Here is a 24,333-nt window from a genome sequence, read left to right as displayed (position 1 = left end):
GAGAAGGATGAACGAACCATGGCTAACCAAGGAAGTTAAGGATGGTATCAGATTGAAAGAAAAGGCATACAATGTTGCAAAGATTAGTGGTAGGCCAGAAGATTGGGAAAATTTTAGAAACCAGCAAAGGATGAGTAAAAAAAATAATAGAGGGAGAAAATAGCTTGAGAGAGTAAACTGGCAAGAAATATAAAAACTGACAGGAAGAGCTTCTACAAGTATATAAAAAGGAAGAGAGTAGCTAATGTAAATGTTAGTCCCTTAGAGGACGAAACTGGGGAAATAATGGGAAACAAGGAAATGGCAGAGGCATTGAACAAATATTTTGTATCTTTTGTCACAGTAGAGGACACTAAAAACATTTCAGTAATAGCAGAAAATCAAGGGGGCAAAAGGGAGGGAGGAACTTAAAACAATCACTATCACTAGAGAAAAAGTACTAGGCAAACTAATGGGGCTAAAGGCCGACAAGTCCCCTGGACCTGATGGTCTGCATCTTAGGGTCTTAAAAGAAGTGGCTACAGAAATAGTGGATGCGTTGGTTGTAATCTTACAAAATTCCCTTGACTCTGGAAAAGTCCCAGCGGATTGGAAAACTGCAAATGTAACGCCTTTATTTAAAAAAGGAGGGAGGCAGAAAGCAGGAAACTATAGGCCAGTTGGCCTAACATCTGTCATTGGCAAAATGCTCGAATCCATTATTAAGGAAGTAATAGCAGGACATTTAGAAAATCATAATACAATCATGTTGACTCTGTTTGATTGCATGAAAGAGAAATTGTGTTTGACAAATCTATTAGAGTTCTTTGAGGAGGTAACGAGCAGGGTGGATAAAGGGGAACCAGTTGATGTAGTGTATTCGGATTTCCAAAAGGCATTCGACAAGATGCCACATAAAAGGTTACTGCATAAGATAAGAGCTCATGGTGTTGGGGGTAATATATTAGATTGGATGGAGGATTGGCTAACTAACAGAAAACAGAGAGTTGGGATAAATGGGTCATTTTCAGGATGGCAATCAGTAACTAGTGGAGTGCCACAGGGATCAGTGTTGGGGCCTCAACTATTTTCAATCTATATTAATGACTTGGATGAAGGAAACGAGTGTATTGTAGCCAAATTTGCGGCTGATACAGAGATAGGTGGGAATCAAGTTGTGAGGAGGACATAAAGGGCTGGATTTTCCAAGCCCCGAGGAGGCGGGACAGCCGGTAAATTCGGAGAAATTGGGGGCGGGTGGCAAACCCACCCCCATCCCGCCTCCGTGTCCATTTGCCAGGAGCGCGGGAAGATGTGCAGCTTCGGGTCCCGTCTCCTGGAGGCGGGAAAGGCATTTAATCTTTTTAACTGCCTGTTAACAGGTAGTTAATAGGCAGAAAAAGGGATTAGTGCCATTTTACCTTCATAGGCGAAGGCTTCCCGACCTCGGAGAACCCCGCCGGGTTGGAGGAGACGTGGAGGAGGTCTGCGGTGGTCGGAGGCACCTGGAAGTAAGGTGCAGAGGTGAGTAATGGGTGCAAGTGTGGAGTGGTAAGTATGCAAGGTGAGTGATAAGTTTAAAAAAGTGTTCGCTTACCTTGTTTTTCTTCCATAGACTTTAGCCGTGCTGGATGGGAAGAGCGGACATCCTCCTTCTCAATTTCAGGTAATGGCTGATGGACCCTCTGTTCCATCAGACATCAGAAATTTACAAATTTGCAATGTTTGATGAGTCCTCACCACAAAGCCTCATCAAACTAAAGAGAATGTCAGTGTTTGACAGAGCTGTCAAATTGTCATTTCTTCTTTCAAGAAGTCTTGACAGTTAGCACGTCTGACGTGATTTGTCGGTGACTTCTTCCCTAATGAGCCTGCAGTCAGTCTGCAAAGGGATATAGATAGGTTAAGTGAGCGGGCAAGAATTTGGCAGATGGAGTATAATGTGGGAAAATGTGAAGTTATCCACTTTGGTAGGAATAGAAAAGAAAAATATTATTTAAATGGAGAAAGACTACAGAATGCAGCAGGATTTGGGTGTCCTTGCACATGAAACACAAAAAGAGTTACCTGGACTCTGTGTATCAGGAGGTAGTCACACCAATTAGATTAATTAATTCAGATGTAGTCCGTGGCCAGGGTCAGGATGGTGTGACTAGAAGTGAGGCAGGTATGGGGATCCAGGAGGTAGTGTTGGAGGAGCCGCAGCCCTTGCTCTTGTCCAACAGGTTTGAGGCTCTTACTCCCTGTGAGGATGAGCAACCTGGCCACAGCACCGTGGAGCGGGGGGCCATTCAAGTGGGGGGAGTTAAAAGAAATGTTGTAATGGTAGGGGATAGTATCGTTAGGGGGATAGATAGAGTTCTTTGCAGCCGAGAGCGAGAGTCCCGAAGGCTGTGTTGCCTGCCTGGTGCCAGGGTTAAGGACATCTCCTCTGGCTGGAGAGAAACTTGGAGTGGGAGGGGGAGGATCCAGTTGTCGTGGTCCATGTTGGTACCAACGACAGATAGGACAAGGAAGGAGGTTCTGCTGAGGGAGTTTGAGCAGCTAGGGGCCAAATTAAAAAGCAGAACCACAAGGGTAATAATCTCTGGATTACTACCTGAGCCACGTGCAAATTTGGCTAGGGTAAATAAAATTAGAGAGTTAAATGCATGGCTCAAAGACTGGTGTGGGAGAAATGGGTTTTGCTTCCTGGGACACTGGCATCAGTACTGGGACTGGAGAAGCTGTTCCGTTGGGACGGACTTCACTTGGCCAGTGCTGGGACTAGAATCCTGGCGAATCGAATAACTAGGGCTGTAGAGAGGGCTTTAAACGAATTAGTGGGGGGGAGGTTTTAAGAGAGCGAAAAATAAAAATGACAGCGGAGAAGGAAATAGAGCAAGGTAGCAGTGGGGGAATTAAAAACCAGAGCGTGTCAGGAAGGGACAGAATGTATAATGATAATAAAGGTAAAGTAGTAAAAGGGGTAAAAGCAGGAATAAATCGTCAGAAAACATATTTGAAAGTTCTTTATCTGAATGCACGCAGCATTCGTAACAAAATTGACGAGTTGACGGTGCAAATAACTACACATGGGTATGATCTGGTGGCCATTACGGAAACATGGCTGCAAGATAATCATGAATGGGAACTAAACATACAAGGGTATTTGACAATTAGGAAGGACGGGGAGGTGGGGTTGCTATGTTAATCAAGGATAGAATCACTGCAATAGTCAGAAATGATATTGGGTCAAAGGATCAGGATAGTGAAACAATTTGGGTGGATATAAGGAATAATAAGGGGAAACAGTCACTAGTGGGCATAGTCTATAGGCCTCCTAACAGTTGCAACTCTGTTGGTCGGAGTATAAATCAGGAAATAGTTGGGGCTTGTAATAAGGGAACAGCTATAATCATGGGGGATTTTAACTTTCATATTGACTGGACTAATCAAATTGGGCATGACAGCATTGAGGAAGAGTTCACAGAGTGTATTAGGGACGGGTTCCTTGAGCAGTATGTAACTGAACCAACCAGGGGGCAGGCAATCTTAGATCTGGTCCTGTGTAATGAGACAGGATTAATAAAAAATGTCCTAGTAAAGGAGCCCCTTGGAATGAGTGACCATAATATGGTTGAATTCCAAATTCAGTTTGAGGGTGAGAGAGTTGGATCTCAAACCAGCGTACTAAGCTTAAATAAAGGAGACTATGAAGGTATGAGAGTAGAATTGACTAAAGTGGACTGGGAAAACAGATTAAAGTGTAAGACGGTACAAGAGCAGTGGTCTACATTCAAGGAGATATTTCACATCTTTCAAGATAAATATATTCCACTGAGGAAAAAGGGGAGTAAAAGAAAAGACAGCCATCCGTGGCTTAGTAAAGTAATAAACGATAGTATTCGACTGAAAACAAGGGCATATAAATTAGCCAAATCTAGTGGGAGGATAGAAGATTGGGAAGCATTTAAAAGCCAGCAAACAATAACTAAAAGATTAATTAAGAAAGGGAAGATAGATTATGAAAGTAAACTAGCAAAAAATATAAAAACAGATAGCAAGAGTTTCTACAGCTATATAAAAAGAAAAAGGATGGCTAAAGTGAACGTTGGTCCTTTAGAGGATGGGACCGGGAAACTAGTGGTGGGGAACATGGAGATGGCAAAGACGCTGAACAAATATTTTGTATCAGTCTTTACAGTAGAGGACACTAAAAATATCCCAACACTGGACAAACAGGGGGCAATGGGGGGGGGGGGGGGGGGGGGAGGGAGGAGCTAAACACGATTAAAATCACTAAGGAGATGGTACTGAGTAAAACAATGGGACTTAAAGCAGATAAATCCCCCAGACCTGATGACCTACATCCTAGGGTCTTGAGAAGTGGCGGTAGGGATTGTGGATGCATTGGTGATCATTTTCCAGAACTCCCTGGACTCAGGAAAGGTCCCGGCAGATTGGAAAACTGCTAATGTAACACCCTTATTTAAGAAGGGAAGTAGACAAAAAGCTGGAAACGATAGACCAGTTAGCCTAACATCTGTGGTTGGCAAAATGTTGGAGTCCATTATTAAGGAAACAGTAACAGAGCATCTGGATAAACATAATTTAATAGGACAGAGTCAGCATGGTTTTACGAAGGGGAAGTCATGTTTGACAAATTTGCTCGAATTCTTTGAGGATGTAACATACAGGGTGGATAAAGGGGAACCAGTGGATGCAGTGTATTTGGACTTCCAAAAGGCATTTGACAAGGTTCCACACAAAAGATTACTGATCAAGATAAAAAATCACAGGATTGGGGGTAATATACTGGCATGGGTGGAAGATTGGCTATCTAACAGAAAACAAAGAGTTGGGATAAATGGTTCATTCTCGGGTTGGCAATCAGTAACTAGTGGTGTTCCGTAGGGGTCAGTGCTGGGGCCCCAACTCTTTACAATCTATATTAACGATTTGGAGGAAGGGACCGAGTGCAACATATCCAAGTTTGCCAACAATACAAAGATGGGAGGGAAAGCAGTGAGTGAGGAGGACATAAAAAACCTGCAAAAGGACATAGACAGGCTAAGTGAGTGGGCAGAGATTTGTCAGATGCAATATAATGTTGGAAAGTGTGAGGTTATGCACTTTGGCAGAAAAAATCAAAGAGCAAGTTATTATCTAAATGGAGAGAAACTGCAAAGTGCTACAGTACAAAGGGATCTGGGGGTCCTGGTGCATGAAACACAAAAAGTTAGTATGCAGGTGCAGCAGGTGATCAGGAAGGCCAATGGAATCTTGGCTTTTATTGCAAGGGGGGTGGAGTATAAAAACAGGGAAGTCTTGCTGCAGTTATACAGGGTATTGGTGAGGCCACACCTGGAATACTGCATGCAGTTTTGGTTTCCATATTTAAAAGATATACTTGCTCTCGAGGCGGTTCAGAGAAGGTTAACTCGGTTGATTCCAGAGATGAGGGGGTTGACGTATGAGGAAAGGTTGAGTGGGTTGGGACTCTACTCATTGGAGTTCAGAAAAATGAGAGGCGATCTTATCGAAACATATAAGATTGTGAGGGGGCTTGATCGGGTGGATGCGGTGAGGATGTTTCCACTGATGGGTGAGATTAGAACTAGGGGGCATAATCTTAGAATAAGGGGCTGCCCTTTCAAAACTGAGATGAGGAGAAACTTCTTCACTCAAGAGGGTAGTAAATCTATGGAATTTGCTACCCCAGAGAGCTGTGGAAGCTGCAACATTAAATATATTTAAAATGGAGATAGACATTTTCCTAGCAGATAAGAGAATTAGGGGTTACGGGGAGAGGGCAGGGAAGTGGACGTGAGTCTAGATTCAGATCAGCCATGATCCTATTGAATGGCGGAGCAGGCCCAAGGGGCCGTATGGCCTACTCCTGCTCCTATTTCTTATGTTCTTATAAGTTAACATGCAGGTGCAGCAAGTAATTAGGAAAGCAAATGGAATGTTGGACTTTATTTCAAGGGGGATAGAGTATAAAAGTAGGGAAGTCTTGCTACAACTGTACAGAGCGTTGGTGAGACCACACCTGGAGTACAGCGTACAGTTTTGGTCCCCTTATTTAAGGAGGGATATACTTGCATTGGAGGCAGTTCAGAGAAGGTTCACTAGGTTGATTCCTGAGATGAAGGGGTTGTCTTATGAGGAAAGGTTGAGTAGATTGGACCTATACTCATTGGAGTTTAGAAGAATGAGAGGTGATCTTATTGAAACATATAAGATTCTAAGGGGGGTGGACAGGGTAGATGCTGAGAGGATGTTTCCCCTCGTGGGGGAATCTAGAACTAGGGGGCATAGTCTCAGAATAAGGGGTCGTGCATTTAAGACGGAGATGAGGAGGAATTTCTTCTCTCAGAGGGTCGTGAATCTTTGGAATTCTTTACCCCAGAGAGCTGAGGAAGTTGAGTCATTGAATATATTCAAGGCGGAGATAGACAGATTTTTGGTCTCATGGGGAATCGAGGGATATGGGGATCGGGCGGGAAAGTGGAGTTGAGGTCAAAGATCAGCCATGATCTCATTAAATGGCAGAGCAGGCTCGAGGGGGCCGAATGGTCTGCTCCTGCTCCGGTTTCTTATGGGACCAGAACAATGCAGCAACTGGCCATGCTGGGATTTAAACTCGCAACCACACACCAGCCTCAAAGAGTGACTTACCAACATTTAAGGGAGTACCCGACGTATCTGAGGCTTTACTCAGTGAATATAAAAAGAATGCCCTGGAGGTGATTTAATTAAATTAGTTCTTACGTCAAGAGCCCCGTTTCATGGCCTTTTGTCCCCACTGAGCTGCTCAGATTAATGACCAATCGTAAGACTTCTTTCCGCAGCAGCACTCGGCAGGCCGGCGTGTCGTCCATGACGGGCTTCCCTCCTGTAGGAGACGGCACAGGTCAAGGGTGACGAAGGAGAGCGATTTAACCGTTCACACAGAAATACAGCGTACTTAGGTACACGCTTCATTCTTGGGGATTTACAGCAAGACAGCTTCTTGGCCAATCCTCCCCAGCTTCATTCTTACCCATCTCCCACATCAAACTCTTATCTAAACTACCCCCCAAACCACTCACTGTTGTAAGCCCCAACAAAACCCCTTACAAGGCCCAGTTCCCACGACTCGCTAAACAAACCCCGGCTCCCAGCTCCCTCCCCCTGGGCAGCCCCCGGCCCCCTCCCGCCCAGGCAGCCCCCGGCTCCCAGCCCCCTTCACCAAGGCTGCCCCCTCCCCCTGGGCAGCCCCCGGCTCCTAGCCCCTTCCCCCGTCAGACCGCCTCCCAAACTCCACCCCCCCACAGCCAAGTTGGCAGGAGTGTGGGAACTCAACTCACTGGGTACACTCCCGTCTCACACCCTTTCTGATGTATAAAAGGCAAGATTGAGTCATCCATTCACCCGTCTGCTGCCTCCCACACTCACCTATTACTATATCGACGCTCTTGGTGCTGTTTGCTGAGCCCTGTGACACAGCATCACTGCACCCAGAGATCCCGGAAATCTTTGAGGAGCGAGGTGCGACTTCCAGGTGGGCGTGGATCGGGATGGTGGGCACACAGCAGTCAGAGTATGGAATGTCTGGGAAATCTGAAACAAAAGTATATTAGCATTTAAAGAAAGTAAGACTTGTTTATAATAGTGCTGTCTCAAACTGCGATTTTTGTCTATTTGGCCTAGGAGGAATTTCATAGAATCGTACAGCACAGAAAGAGGCCATTCGGCCCATCGTGCCTGTGCCGGCTCTTTGAAAGAGCTCTCCAATTAGTTCCACTGCTCTTATCCCATAGTACTGCAAATGTTTACATTTCCAATTCCCTTTTGAAGGTTACTATTGAATCTGCTTCCACCACCCTTTCAGGCAGTACGTTCCGGATCCTAACCACTCGCTGTGTAAAAAAAATTCTCAGCTCCCCTCTGGTTCTTTTGCTAATCACTTTAAATCCACGTCCTCTGGTTACTGACCCTCCTGTCGGTGCAAACCCTTCAGTTCATATTAGGGAGATGCTATAAAGTTAAATTCAGCTCACAAGAAGCTGAACCAAAAACACACAGCTTCTGGGAATGCAGGTTAGATTCAGACAAAGAGTCTTCCAAGACTAATTGGATAGCTCTTTCATAGAGCCAGCACAGACAAGATGAGCGAGATGGCCTCCTTCATTCTATCTGAGAACGACTCAAAGAGCAGGGGAGTGTCCTGGCCAATATTTATTCCTCAATCAACATCACTAAAACAGATTATCTGGTCATTATCACATTGCTGTTTGTGGGAGCTTGCTGTGCATAAATTGGCTACCACGTTTCCCACATTACAACAGTGACTACACTTGAAAAAGTACTCCATTGGCTGTAAAGCGCTTTGGGACGTCCCGAGGTCGTGAAAGGCGTTATATAAATGCAAGTCTATCTTGTTTTTCTTTAAAGCATTTCACGTACAAGGAATTATTTTGAATTGCAGGGGTCTTGGTCCAACATCCAGAGGAAGTGAAGAAAACAGGAGATGAGGAGTCACCGTTTTAAGGTCGAGGGAAAGTGTGAGGAGGAGTAGAAGGTGCAATGAGGCAGGGTAGCACGGGGTAGTTGCAGCTTAAGCGAAACAGGAGGGCCGTTCAGAGGAGCAGCAGAGAATTGTTAAATTAGAGTCAAGGAAGTTTGTAATGGGGAGAGGACTCGCACAGGCAAGCAGCAGGTCTGCTCGCACCCACCTGCACGGTTTAAAGTGGAAGCACACTGGCTGTTGGGTGGGCAGCCTAGGATCAGCAGGCACACACAGTATAGGCAGCTATCGTCTGTGTGCTCCTGTAAGCCCGTCTCCTCTGTAGCGTCAGCCGAAGGAGCATCTTCTGAAGCTTTCAGCATTGCCTCGGTGAAACTGATCTGTGGCCGGAGCTCTTGGTAGGGACTCCGAGAACAAGAGGAGGATGCTGGGTCTAAAGGAACAAAAGAGAACTCAATTAGTCATCCCACAGTCTAACTCTACGTCACAGGTCCACAGGTGAGACAGCAAGGCAGGCTCAGCACCGGTTGTTGTGGTGCCAAACTCACTTATGCTTCCTCTAAACGACAAAGTTCTCTCCTGAAGGTGATGACTTTTGCCAGAGATTTCCACGGGATACGGCAGCGGTCCGGTAGCTCACCCAAGTGGCCATTCTTGGCGGGACAGAAAGCGTCAGCATGTAATTTAACTGTGGACAGCAGCGTTGAATCCCGTCCTCACCCGATATCCATGGGTCTGCGCTTTCTAGTAAAGGTGAGGGGATAGTTAGCAGGACGGGCTAGGTATTTGCCCTCACCTTCATCGTCTGATTCCTGGCTGTGGAGCGAGTAGTCCTCTTGAGGCGGGCTGCATTTCTGCTGGAAGTATGGAATCTCTTTCACCTGGGGGAGAAGTGCAAGATGGAACAGTTAATCTCACAGCTTCATAGTAAGATTGGACATGATCAGACCATGGATAAGGCACCAAACTACTAGTCAGATTTACTAAACAGCAAATCGATATATGAACAGTAGGTTTATAGTAACTGGGGACTTTATTATTCTCCTTAGAATGTAGAAAACAACAAAGGCACCTCTTCTGTGCTAACATTCGACACAATATCGAGTGGCCAAACATGGTCCACTGTTAGTTGTTGATAGGGTCTCTGTCTTCACTCACAGCTACAGTATAACTACTGACTAGGTGCAATTCAAAATCCTTGGAGGATATGTTGCAGAGAATAAAATTTAAAAAGCATCCCTCAAAAGCAACTCACGGGATTCAAAGCAAGATTTGGCCATTCAAGTACAGGTGACAATTAAATAGTCCCAAAGATACTTGTCTGTGATTGAATGGCTTGAGCCCCACCTGGAAAATGGATCGCTCTTTCCACACACACCGAGACACTTCCCCCCATCCACACACACCGAGACACATCTCCCCATCCACACACACCGAGACACATCTCCCCATCCACACACACCGAGACACATCTCCCCATCCACACACACCGAGACACACCTCCCCATCCACACACACCGAGACACACCTCCCCATCCACACACACCGAGACACATCTCCCCATCCACACACACCGAGACACACCTCCCCATCCACACACACCCAGACACATCTCCCCATCCACACACACCGAGACACATCTCCCCATCCACACACACCGAGACACATCTCCCCATCCACACACACCGAGACACACCTCCCCATCCACACACACCCAGACACATCTCCCCATCCACACACACCGAGACACATCTCCCCATCCACACACACCGAGACACATCTCCCCATCCACACACACCGAGACACATCTCCCCATCCACACACACCGAGACACACCTCCCCATCCACACACACCGAGACACACCTCCCCATCCACATACACCGAGACACACCTCCCCATCCACACACACCCAGACACATCTCCCCATCCACACACACCCAGACACATCTCCCCATCCACACACACCGAGACACATCTCCCCATCCACACACACCCCGAGACACATCTTCCCATCCACACACACCGAGATACACCTCCCCATCCACACACCGAGACACATCTCCCCATCCACACACACCGAGACACACCTCCCCATCCACACTCACCGAGACACACCTCCCCATCCACACACACCCAGACACATCTCCCCATCCACACACACCCAGACACATCTCCCCATCCACACACACCGAGACACATCTCCCCATCCACACACACCGAGACACATCTCCCCATCCACACACACCGAGACACACCTCCCCATCCACACACACCGAGACACACCTCCTCATCCACACACACCGAGACACATCTCCCCATCCACACACACCGAGACACATCTCCCCATCCACACACACCGAAATACATCTCCCCATCCACACACACCGAGACACATCTCCCCATCCACACACACCGAGACACATCTCCCCATCCACACACACCGAGACACATCTCCCCATCCACACACACCGAGAGACATCTCCCCATCCACACACACCGAGACACATCTCCCCATCCACACACACCGAAACACATCTCCCCATCCACACACACCGAGACACATCTCCCCATCCACACACACCGAGACACATCTCCCCATCCACACACACCGAGACACATCTCCCCATCCACACACACCGAGACACATCTCCCCATCCACACACACCGAGACACATCTCCCCATCCACACACACCGAGACACATCTCCCCATCCACACACCGAGACACACCTCCCCATCCACACACACCGAGACACATCTCCCCATCCACACACACCGAGACACACCTCCCCATCCACACACACCGAGACACACCTCCCCATCCACACACACCCAGACACATCTCCCCATCCACACACACCCAGACACATCTCCCCATCCACACACCGAGACACACCTCCCCATCCACACACACCGAGACACATCTCCCCATCCACACACATCTCCCCATCCACACACACCGAGACACATCTCCCCATCCACACACATCTCCCCATCCACACACACCGAGACACATCTCCCCATCCACACACACCGAGACACATCTCCCCATCCACACACCGAGACACATCTCCCCATCCACACACACCGAGACACACCTCCCCATCCACACACACCGAGACACACCTCCCCATCCACACACACCGAGACACACCTCCCCATCCACACACACCGAGACACACCTCCCCATCCACACACCGAGACACACCTCCCCATCCACACAGAGACACACCTCCCCATCCACACACCGAGACACACCTCCCCATCCACACAGAGACACACCTCCCCATCCACACAGAGACACACCTCCCCATCCACACAAAGACACACCTCCCCATCCACACAGAGACACACCTCCCCATCCACACAGAGACACACCTCCCCATCCACACAGAGACATACCTCCCCATCCACAGAGACACACCTCCCCATCCACACACCGAGACACACCTCCCCATCCACACACCGAGACACACCTCCCCATCCACACACCGAGACACACCTCCCCACCCACACAGAGACACACCTCCCCATCCACAGAGACACACCTCCCCATCCACAGAGACACACCTCCCCATCCACACAGAGACACACCTCCCCATCCACACAGAGACACACCTCCCCATCCACACACCGAAACACACCTCCCCATCCACACAAAGACACACCTCCCCATCCACACAGAGACACACCTCCCCATCCACACAGAGACACACCTCCCCATCCACAGAGACATACCTCCCCATCCACAGAGACACACCTCCCCATCCACAGAGACACACCTCCCCATCCACACACCGAGACACACCTCCCCATCCACACACCGAGACACACCTCCCCATCCACACACCGAGACACACCTCCCCACCCACACAGAGACACACCTCCCCATCCACAGAGACACACCTCCCCATCCACAGAGACACACCTCCCCATCCACAGAGACACACCTCCCCATCCACACAGAGACACACCTCCCCATCCACAGAGACACACCTCCCCATCCACACACCGAGACACACCTCCCCATCCACACACCGAGACACACCTCCCCATCCACACAGAGACACACCTCCCCATCCACACACCGAGACACACCTCCCCATCCATACACCAAGACACACCTCCCCATCCACACAGAGACACACCTCCCCATCCACACACCGAGACACACCTCCCCATCCACACACCGAGACACACCTCCCCATCCACACACTGAGACACACCTCCACAAACAAAGACAGACATGCATTAATCGGGTACACGGCTCAAACTTCAGTTGGTTGACCGAACCCTGGCCCGAGACATTAAGGGCAGCGTTGTGACTGACGATGCAATCCCTCCACTATTCCTACCTGGAACAGCTCGTTTATGTCGCCTGGCAGTGCTAGGCCTATGTAATCGTCTGTGCTGCCATAGGTGGCGTTGGAGACCATGGAGCGTACGGAGGAAGAGCGCTGAAGTGTTGTATGATTAATTGGACTTAATAAATCTTCTTTGTCCAGTGAGGCAAAGCTCAGGGCTTTGATGAACCTGAAAAATAAGAACTGCATTTATATAGTGCCTTTCACGGCCTCAGGGTGTCCCAAAGCGCTTTACAGCCAATTAGGTACTTTTGACATGTAGTCACTGTTATAATGTAGGAAACACGGCAGCCAACTTGCACAAAGAAAGCTCCCACAAACAGCAAAACGATAATGACCAGATAATCTGTTTTAGTGATGTTGGTTGAGGGATAAATATGGGCCAGGACACCAGGAGAACTCCCCTGCTCTTCTTCGAAATAGTGCCATGGGATCTTTTACATTCACCTGAGAGAGCAGACGGGGCCTCGGCTTAATGTCTCATCAGAAAGATGGCACCTCCGACAGTGCAGCGCTCCCTCACACTGCACTGGAGTGTCAGCCTGGATTGTGCTCAAGTCTCTGGAGTGGGAGTTGAACCCACACTCTCCTGACTCAGAGGCGAGAGAGTTCTGCCCACTGAAGGAGAATATTGAGACAAACAGATATCAGAGCAACAAGTTGCATGCAGTCTCTGCTGACCAACTGATAGCATACACAACCCAGAATACGCCATATGGTACAAGAATATCTAAAGAGCCAACCACTCCGTGCTACAGTCATTTTGGTTTGACTTCACTAGAGTTTATTTTTCCTGAGCTGCTCCTGAAGGTGCCGACTATTGCGAGATCCATGGGAACTGGCTGCCCTCCGAACCGATACCTCACCGCAGCAATTGATGGTAGGCTGCTTGACCAAGGGGGTTATCACAGCAGAGCACGCCTACAATTTAGCATGGGTCACTTGTTAGGAGTCAGGGTCACTTGTTAGGAGTCAGGAGCAGTTAAAAGCGGCGGCAGCAGCGAGGCCCGACCACAGCGGCTGGACCTGGGGGAGAGCAGCGACCGGCGGCAGTAGCGAGGCCCGACCACAGCGGCTGGTCCTGGGGGAGAGCAACGACCGGCGGCAGTTAAAAGCGGCAGCAGCAGTGAGGCCCGACCAATTCAGCAGCGGGGGAGAGAGGTAAAAAGTAATCAAAGTGTGACGTCACCAGGAAGAAGGTAAGTGATTGGTTGGTGAGTATTTCTCTCTCTTTTCTAGGGTCTCTGGTGTAGCGGGGACTTCTGCCATACAAGCGCCCTAGAGTATATGTGGTAAACCACTGCTAACTCTGTACAGGTCCGGGCATGTCTCCGCCCCTGGCTCCACCCCTAAGCCCGGGTATAAAGGTGACTCACCACCCTTCCCCTGGGAGCTCTTAGGATGGATCCACTAGCAGAGGCATGCTCCAGTTCTTAGTCAATAAAAGCCTACTTCGTATAAGTTCAACTCGTAGTCTTTGGTGTTGTTGATAGTGCATCAATTTTATTGACTAAGTTTTCGACATGGAGCAAATCTTGAAGCTGGAACGTTTAGACCTGGATCCTCAAGCAGCAGATGCAGCCAATAACTTTGAACACTGGCTGAGCTGTTTCGAAGCCTTCCTGGAGGCCTCCAGCACTACCGTCACTACAGATGACGCGAAACGGCTTGTCTTGAACTCACGGGTGAGCCACCGAGTCTACTCGATCATCCGAGACGCCACAACTTACGCGGCCGCCATCGCGACGCTAAAGGAATACGTGAGGCCTGTTAACGAGGTCTACGCCAGACACCTCCTGGCTACCCGAAAACAGCGCCCCGGGGACCGAATATTTACTGGCACTGAGAGTCCTCAGCCGGGCCTGTAATTGCAAAGCGGTGACGGCCAAAGAATGCACGGAAGACCTGATCCGAGATGCCTACGTAGCCGGCATCAGGTCCAACTATACTCGGCAGAGGCTGCTGGAACAGAGGGGGCTCGACCTGCAGAAGACGGTGGCCCTCGCTAACTCGTTAGACGTGGCCCTCCAGAACATGGACGCCTACCCCCCTGACCGGATGGCCACGTGGATGTCACGGGAGCAGCCATCTTGGGACCCGGTAAGGCCACAAGCCGCCAGCAGCCCAACTACAGCTGCAATGACCAGAGGCCAGAAATGCTACTTCTGCGGCCAGGCCAAGCACCCCAGACAGCAATGCCCAGCAAAGGACGCGACCTGCTCCAAATGCGGCAAGAAAGGCCACTACGCGAGAGTGTGCAGGGCGAAATCGACCCCCAATTCCAGCAGCGCCGCGTGTGAACCGTGCAGGCCGCCATTTTGGACCCCACCAACCACGTGTGAGCCGTGCGGGCCGCCATTTTGGGCACCACCAGCCGCGGGGGAGCCGCCATCTTGGACACCATTTCGAGACCAGGCCCCCGGCGCGGGCGAATACTACAGCGGCCCACCGACCTCGACGATGGCCTCCATCACCCTGGACCAATCTAGGCCCCATCAACTAGCCAGGTCCATGATGAACGTAAAGGTAAATGGCCATGCCACAAATTGCCTTTTCGACTGCGGAAGCACGGAGAGCTTCATCCACCCCGACACGGTGCGACGCTACTCCCTATCGGTTATGCCCACACGCCACCAGGTCTTTATGGCCTCAAAGTCCCATACGGCGGACGTCGGCGGCTACTGTGTAGCGACTCTGACAGTGAACGGCGTGGAGTACAGAGATTTTAAATTCCTCGTCCTGCCACAGCTCTGTGCTCCCGTACTGCTAGGATTAGACTTCCAGTGCCATCTGGAGAGCGTCACGATGGCATACCCCTGCCCCCACTTACAGTCTGCAGCCGGCAGAATTTAAACACGGCGCCGCGCAAAGTATGCAGCCTGTCCACCCTGAAGGTCAAACCGCCCCCGTTGTTCGCTAACCTCGCCAAAGACTGCAAGCCAATTGCTACTAAAAGCAGGCGGTACAGTGCCGGGGATAGGAGCTTTATTAAATCAGAAGTAGAAAGACTCCCGAGGGAAGGGATTATCGAGGGCAGCACCAGCCCATGGCGAGCCCAAGTGGTGGTAGTGAAGACCGGCGAAAAACAGCGCCTGGTTGTTGATTACAGCCAGACGATCAATCGATACACGCAATTAGACGCATACCCACTTCCCCGCATATCTGACATGGTCAACCAGATAGCACAATACCGGGTATTCTCGACGATTGATCTGAAGTCCACATACCACCAGCTCCCCATCAGGCCTGAGGACCGCCAGTACACGGCCTTCGAGGCCGACGGTCGCCTCTACCACTTCCTCCGAGTCCCCTTCGGCGTCACCAACGGGGTCTCGGTCTTCCAAAGGGAGATGGACCGGATGGTTGACCAGAACGCGCTGCAGGCCACCTTCCCCTATCTAGACAACGTCACCATCTGCGGCCATGACCGGCATGACCACGACGCCAACCTAGAAAAATTCCTCCGTACGGCCCAACGGCTGAATCTGAAATACAAGAGAGAAAAATGTATGTTCCGCACCACGCGCCTCGCTATTCTTGGCTGCGTGGTGGAAAACGGAGTCATCGGCCCCGACCCCGACCAAATGCGCCCCCTCCTGGAACTACCCCTCCCCCACTGCCTAAAAGCCCTGAAGAGATGCCTAGGGTTCTTCTCTTACTACGCCCAGTGGGTGCCCAACTATGCGGACAAAGCCCGGCCCCTCATCAAGTCAACCTCCATCCCCCTGACGGCAGAGGCCCGTGCGGCCTTCACCCTCATAAAAGAGGACATTGCAAAGGCCACAATGCACGCAGTGGATGAGTCCATCCCTTTCCAAGTGGAGAGCGATGCATCCGACTTCGCCCTAGCCGCAACCCTTAACCAGGCGGGGAGACCCGTGGCCTTCTTTTCACGGACCCTCCAGGGCCCCGAAATTCGACACTCCTCAGTCGAGAAGAAGGCCCAGGCGATAGTGGAGGCTGTACGGCACTGGAGGCATTACCTGGCCGGTAAACGTTTCACCCTGCTCACTGACCAACGGTCAGTAGCATTTATGTTTAACAACAGACAAAGGGGGAAAATCAAAAATGATAAGATACTGCGGTGGAGGATCGAGTTATCCACCTACAACTACGATATCTTATACCGGCCCGGGAAACTTAATGAGCCCCCAGACGCCCTATCCCGTGGGACATGTGCCAACGCACAAGTCGATAGGCTACGGACCCTCCACAGTGATCTCTGCCACCCGGGGTCACCAGGTTCTTCCACTTTATTAAAGCTCGCAACCTGCCTTACTCCATCGAGGAGGTCAGGACCATGACCAGGAACTGCCAGGTCTGCGCCGAATGCAAACCTAATTTTTATAGGCCAGACAGGGCACACCTGATTAAAGCCACCCGCCCCTTCGAACGTCTCAGCGTCGATTTCAAGGGGCCCCTTCCCTCCTCTGACCGCAACACGTACTTCCTCAATATTATTAACGAGTACTCCTGTTTCCCCTTCGCCATCCCCTGCCCGGACATGACCAGCGCCACAGTCATCAGGTGCCTCAACGACCTGTTCGCCATATTTGGCTTCCCCAATTACATCCACAGCGACAGGGGCTCGTCGTTCATGAGCGACGAGCTGCGCCAGTACCTGCTCGAGAAGGGCATAGCCACGAGCAGGACTACTAGCTACAACCCCCGGGGTAACGGACAGGTAGAGAGGGAGAACGCAACGGTGTGGAAGACCGCCATGCTCGCCCTAAAATCCAAGGGCCTCCCAATCTCCCGCTGGCAAGATGTCCTCCCCGATGCGCTCCACTCCATACGATCACTGCTCTGTACTGCCACAAACGCCACCCCTCACGAGAAGATGTTCGTCTTCCCCAGGAAATCCACCTCGGGGACATCACTACCGCCATGGCTGACGTCTCCGGGACCTGTCCTGCTCAGGAAACACGTGAGGAGCCATAAGACGGACCCCTGGTCGAAAAGGTTCACCTCCTCCACGCCAACCCACAGTACGCCTACGTGGCGTATCCTGACGGGCGGGAGGACACAGTCTCAATTCGAGACCTCGCACCCTCAGGTACCACCCGAAACACCATCGATCACCATCCACTACCACCACCCACCACCACTACCCACGACGCACCACCGGAGTGTCTACCACGAACTGACGACATGCCGGTGCCATCCCTACCCCGAGAGGACGACACGCCAGTGCTCCGTCCCATGCGAGAAGTGGCCGCGGGCAAAGAGCCGCCGCAACCGGCACCACGAAGATCATTACGGCAGACAAGGCCCCCGGAGAGGCTTTCGTATACAAACTTTTGAAACACTTCACCCCGCCGGACTCTTTTTTAAACGAGGGGTGAATGTGGTAAACCACTGCTAACTCTGTACATGTCTGTGTGGTAAACCAGTTAACTCTGTACAGGTCCGGGCATGTCTCCGCCCCTGGCTCCACCCCTAAGCACGGGTATAAAGGTGACTCACCACCCTTCCCCCGGGACCTCTTAGGATGGATCCACTAGCAGAGGCATGCTCCAGTTCTTAGTCAATAAAAGCCTACTTCGTATAAGTTCAACTCGTAGTCTTTGGTGTTGTTGATAGTGCATCAGTATATCTTTAATTGGTGGTATTGTGGCGTTGCCACATTGGGGAAACACTGTGTGTATGTAGATAAACCTGTATAATCCCCTTTTAACTGCTGTATTCCCCTCCCCCCGCAAGACAGTTGCAAGCTAAGAGGAATAAGGCACGTTCAGACTTGCCTACTGCCGACAGAAGGAAAACCAATCAGGTTCCAGCAGGTGATCAATCCGTGAGTCATCACAGGTTCGTGGGCTTCACGAATTCAGTACTGTATTGTGAGAGTTGGAGTAAAGACCTATTTCTTGTAGCTCGCTGTGTTGCCTATTTCTTTACGCGGGAGACCGTAGTCCCCCACATTGGTGACCCCGAATGTCGGCGGCCGAAGCCCCCGACTCACGCAGCCCTAGAGGCCAGCAACGACCCGATGGCAACCAACAGCAGCTTGATGTCGGCCGGCGCCGCGTCCTTGAAGCTCCCCACCTTCTGGGAACACCAAGCACCAGCTTGGTTCGCGCACTCAGAGGCCCAATTCACCCTTCGCAGGGTTCAAGACGATGAAGAAAGGTACCTCCACGTAGTCTCAGCACTAGCAAGCTCTACCGCCGCCGAAGTTCTCGACCTGCTGGGGAACCCACCACAGACCGGCAAGTACTCAACCATTAAGGGCCGCTTGCTGCAGGCTTACGGTCTGTCCAAGGAGGAGAGGGCCCGCAGGCTTCTCTCATTACCAGGCCTCGGCGATTCTACCCCGACCCAGTTGATGAGCCGGATGCTTGCGCTCCTGGGCTCTGAACTGCAGTGCTTTTTGTTTCGGGCCCTTTTCCTCAGCCTGCTTCCTCAGCAGGTACAGACGGCCCTCGCGGGGTCCCCGATCACGGACTGCGTACAACTGGCAGCCGCTGCAGACAAAGTTTTCGCCGTCGCCCAACTCTGCTGTGCAGCCGCGAGGTTCGACACCACCGAGCGCACGCCGCCACGCCAGGCCGCAGAACTATGCTACTACCACGCGCGTTTCGGCCACAAGGCCCAACGCTGCAGAGCACCCTGCCCTTTCGATCAAACCAAGATGGCTGCCCGGCCCAACACACCAGCCCCGCGCCGCCGCCTAGGCCCGCTTGACCGCACCCCCGCCGCCACGATGGCCATTGGCACCGCAGGTAAACTGCTGTACATAACCGACTCTCTTTCAGGGCGCAGATTCCTTTGCGACACCGGAACCCAATGCAGCATAATTCCTGCCTCCCAGCTCGACATCCAGGCAGGACGCAGCGGCCCACCCCTCATGGCGGCAAATGGCGCAGCCATCGCTACTTTCGGAAAGCGACGGGCCTAGGTTTGTTTCAACGGCCAGCGATTTACGTGGGATTTCGTGACGGCCTCGGTGGCACATCCTTTGCTGGGCGCCGATTTTCTTTGCGCCCACAGACTCCTGGTCGACGTCCGCGACAGGCACCTGATCGACGCAGCAACTTTCGCTTCATTGGCCTGCCAGCAGAGCAACAGCCCGGCCCTCGTCGGGTCCTGCTCCGCCCCGGCGCATGACGACTACGCCCGCCTACTCGCAGATTTCCCGAAGCTCACACAACCGACCTTCTCAGCCGCGGCAGCCAAGCATGGGGTCGAGTACCACATCACCACTACGGGACCACCAGTGTTCGCTCGAGCCAGACGCCTGGACCCAGCCAAGATGGCGGTGGCCAAGGAAGAATTCGCCACGATGGAAAAACTGGGCATCATCCGCCGCTCGAACAGCCCTTGGTCGTCCCCCCTCCATATTGTGCCCAAGCCGGGGGGGGGGTGCTGGCGCCCCTGCGGCGACTACAGACGGCTCAACGACGCCACCACGCCCGATAGATACCCTATTCCGCACATCCAAGGCTTCTCGGCACACCTAGCAGGAAAGTCCATCTTTTCCAAGGTCGACCTGATTCGCGGCTACCATCAGGTCCCCGTCCACCACGCAGACGTCCAGAAGACGGCGGTCATCACCCCCTTCAGACTGTTCGAGTTCCTGCGCATGCCCTTCGGGCTTAAGAATGCCGCACAGGCCTTCCAACGGCTCATGGACTCCGTCCTACGGGACCTGAGCTTCCTGTTCGTCTATCTGGACGATACCCTCATGGCCAGTACCAGCAAGGCCGAGCACATCGCGCATTTGCACTCCCTTTTCCAGCGCCTCAGCCAACACGGGCTAATCATCAACCCGGCCAAATGCCAGTTCAGAGCAGCCCAAATTGACTTTCTCGGCCACAGAATCTCGCCAAGGGGAGCCATTCCCCTACCTTCCAAGGTGCAGGCGGTGGCGGACTTTCCCCAGCCCACCTCGGTTAAGGCGCTGCAGGAATTTTTGGGGATGGTCAATTTCTATCATCGGTTCGTGCCCAAGGCCGCCGCACTCATGCGCCCCCTCTACGAAGCCACCAGGGGCAAAACGGGCAAAGAGCAACTCACCTGGTCCAGCGAGATGGCGACAGCCTTCCACCAGACCAAAAGCGCCTTGGCCAACGCCACACTACTGGCCCACCCCATCCCGGGCGCCAAGACGGCCCTCACCACGGACGCCTCGGATTACGCCGTTGGTGCCGTCCAGCAACAGTGGGTCGAAGGCGCGTGGCAGCCACTGGCATTTTTTAGCCGACAGCTGCGCAAGAACGAGCAGGCTTACAGCACGTTCGACAGAGAGCTCCTGGCCCTGTTCCTGGCAATCCGGCACTTCCGTTTCCTTCTGGAAGGCCGGCCGTTCACCGCATTCGTGGACCACAAGCCGCTCACTTTCGCCATGGCCAAAGTAACCGAACCCTGGTCCACGTGCCAACAGCGCCAACTCAACTTCATCTCGGAGTTCACCACGGACATCCGCCACGTCGCCGGCAAGGATAATTTGGTGGCCGACTGCCTCTCAAGACCCTCGCTCCACGCAGTGCACCTGGGCGTCGACTACGCCAGCATGGCGAGAGACCAGGCTGCTGACGTGGAGATCCAGGCCCTCAGGACGTCAACTACCAGTCTCACCCTGGCCGACATCCACTTCCACGCAGCCGGCACAACCCTCCTGTGTGACGTCTCAGTCCCTTCGCCTAGGCCGGTCGTTCCATCCGCCTGGCGCAAGCGAGTTTTCGACATCATCCACGGCCTCTCACATCCAGGGATGCGTGCGTCTCAGAAACTTATGTCCGCCAAGTTCGTCTGGCCTGGACTCCACAAGGATGTGAGAGACTGGACCAACACATGCGTGCCGTGTCAGCGCGCTAAGGTCCAGCAGCACACCAAGGCGCCATTGGAGTGTTTCCCGGTGCCCAAGAGGCGTTTCGACCATGTCCACGTCAATCTGGTAGGCCCCTTGCCGCCGTCGCACGGTTTTACACACCTGCTCACGATCGTCGACCGCACCACCAGATGGCCCGAGGTGGTTCCCCTCGCCTCCACCACCACGACCGACGTCGCGCGAGCATTCGTCTCGACATGGGTGGCCCGGTTCAGCGTGCCGACCAACATATCCTCGGACAGAGGCCCCCAGTTCACCTCCCACTTGTGGAATGCCATCATCGCCGGCCTCGGCACCAATTTGCACAGGACAACAGCCTACCACCCGCAGGCCAACGGGCTCTGCGAGCGCTTTCATCGTTCTTTGAAAGCCTCTCTCCGCGCCAGCCTGGTCGATACCAGCTGGATCGACAAACTACCCTGGGTTCTCCTGGGATTGCGTACCGCACCCAAAGAGGACCTCCGCGCCTCTGCGGCCGAGATGGTCTACGGCCAACCGCTCAGAGTACCAGGCGACTTCCCCCCCCAACAACGGAGCCGTGGTCGGCCGCCAGACAGCTTTCCCTGCACCAGGACGCGGCCCAGCAATTCCGTCCAGTGCCCACTTCGCAACACGGCCCGCAGCCGTCCTACGCGCCTCGAGACTTACGACATGCGGAGTTCGTCTTCGTGCACCGGGACGCGCACAGAGGCCCGCTGCAGGCACCATACACCGGCCCCTTCCCAGTATTGGAGACGGGGGACAAAGCTTTTCTTATCGACGTCGGTGGGAAGCCGGACCTTATTTCAGTAGACCGCCTCAAACCGGCACACCTGGACCTCAGCTTCCCGTTTCGGCCGGCTCTTCCCCCACGGCGGGGCAGACCTCCCGCATTGGCGGCGGCCCCACAAGAGGACCAAGACACGCCAGAACCTTACTTCCCGGTCGCCGCCCCACCTTCGCCGGCAGCCCGTCCAGCCAGCCCACCGGCAGACCAGCCGACGAACCAACCGGCCGACCTCCCAGACAGCCCTCCTCACACGCCAGATGGCTACTACAGCCGCTACGGCCGCTTGGTCAAACCTCCGCAGAGACTGACTTTTACAGTTAACGAGGATTCTGGGGGGGCGTATGTGGCGCTGTCACATTGGGGAAACACTGTGTGTATGTAGATAAACCTGTATAATCCCCTTTTAACTGCTGTATTCCCCTCCCCCCGCAAGACAGTTGCAAGCTGAGAGGAATAAGGCACGTTCAGACTTGCCTGCTGCTGATAGAAGGAAAACCAATCAGGTTCCAGCAGGTGACCAATCCGTGAGTCATCACAGGTTCGTGGGCTTCACAAATTCAGTACTGTATTGTGAGAGTTGGAGTAAAGACCTATTTCTTGTAGCTCGCTGTGTTGCCTATTTCTTTACACGGGAGACCGTAGTCCCCCACAGTATTGAATTAATTTAAAATAATTAAAGGGTAAGTCATGTCAGGACAGCCCAGCCCCGTGTTATGCTCCACCTGCAGAGCAATAGTGGTAGGGGATTCTATCGTAAGGGGAACAGATAGGTGTTTCTGTGGCCATAGACGTGACTCCAGGATGGTTTGTTGCCTCCCTGGTGCCAGGGTCAAGGATGTCACTGAACGGCTGCAGGGCATTCTGAAGGGGGAGGGTGAACAGTCAGAGGTCGTGGTTCACATTGGGACCAATGACATGGGTAGGAAGAGGGATGAGGTCCTGCAGCAAGAATTTAGGGAGCTAGGTAGCAGATTAAAGAGCAGGACTTCAAAGGTTGTAATCTCTGGATTACTCCCGGTGCCACGTGCTAATGAGTATAGGAATAGGAGGATAGAGCAGATGAATGCGTGGCTAAAGAGTTGGTGCAGGAGGGAGGGCTTTAGTTTCCTGGATCACTGGGTCTGCTTCTGGGGAAGGTAGGACTTGTACAAGTCGGACGGGTTGCACCTGAACCGGAACGGGACAAATATCCTTGCGGTCAGGTTTGCTAGCACTGTTGGGGGAGGTTTAAACTAACTTGGCAGGGGGATGGGATACAGAGTGGAGATATAATAGGGGGTGATGTACAGCCAAATATAGAGGAAAAAACAAGTCAGCTTGGAAGGCAGAGCAAATATGTAACGGCACAAGGGAGTAGGGCAAGGCTGGATGGCATTTATTTTAATGCAAGTCTTGCGAATAAGGTGGATAAACTGAAGGTGTTGATGAACACATGGGAGTATGATATTGTTGCTATCACGGAGACATGGTTGAGGGAAGGGCAAGACTGGCAGCTCAATATTCCGGGGTATAGAATCTTCAGGCGAGACAGAGGGGGGGGGGGGGGGGTAAAAGAGGAGGGGGTGTCGCAATATTAATTAAGGAGTCAATTACTGCTGTAAGGAGGGATGATATATTAACAGGTTCCTCTAATGAGGCCATATGGGTAGAACTTAAAAACAAAAAGGGGGCAAGCACTTTGCTGGGAGTGTACTATAGGCCCCCAAATAGTCAGGGGGAGATAGAGGAACAGATATGTAGGCAAATCTCAGAGAAGTGCGAAAATAATAGGGTAATAATAGTGGGGGATTTCAACTTCCCCAATATTAACTGGGATAATCAGAGTGTGAAAGGCTTAGAGGGTGCAGAATTCTTAAAGTGCATCCAGGAGAGCTTTTTGAGCCAGCATGTAGAAAGT

At 52.1% G+C, this 24,333-nt stretch overlaps 1 protein-coding gene across 3 annotated transcripts in view; it reads right to left on the bottom strand.

Moving 5' to 3' along the window:
- The window catches only part of rictora (RPTOR independent companion of MTOR, complex 2 a), a 903,687-nt gene that overhangs the window by 11,184 nt on the left and 868,170 nt on the right, over positions 1-24,333 (bottom strand). For all 3 annotated transcript variants that reach the window (XM_085966601.1, XM_085966449.1, XM_085966521.1), the window contains 5 exons: positions 12,829-13,006; positions 9,270-9,354; positions 8,682-8,906; positions 7,402-7,566; positions 6,736-6,859 (listed from right to left, as the gene is read on the bottom strand). In XM_085966601.1, the coding sequence (XP_085822727.1) occupies positions 6,736-6,859; positions 7,402-7,566; positions 8,682-8,906; positions 9,270-9,354; positions 12,829-13,006 (777 nt within the window). The remainder of the gene's footprint in view (positions 1-6,735; positions 6,860-7,401; positions 7,567-8,681; positions 8,907-9,269; positions 9,355-12,828; positions 13,007-24,333) is intronic.

This window comes from Somniosus microcephalus, chromosome 1 (genome assembly GCF_052327205.1).
Source record: "Somniosus microcephalus isolate GS21.2 chromosome 1, FLI_Smic_1.0, whole genome shotgun sequence".
NCBI classification, from domain to species: Eukaryota; Metazoa; Chordata; class Chondrichthyes; order Squaliformes; family Somniosidae; genus Somniosus; species Somniosus microcephalus.
This window is presented reverse-complemented; position numbering and strand designations above follow the sequence as displayed.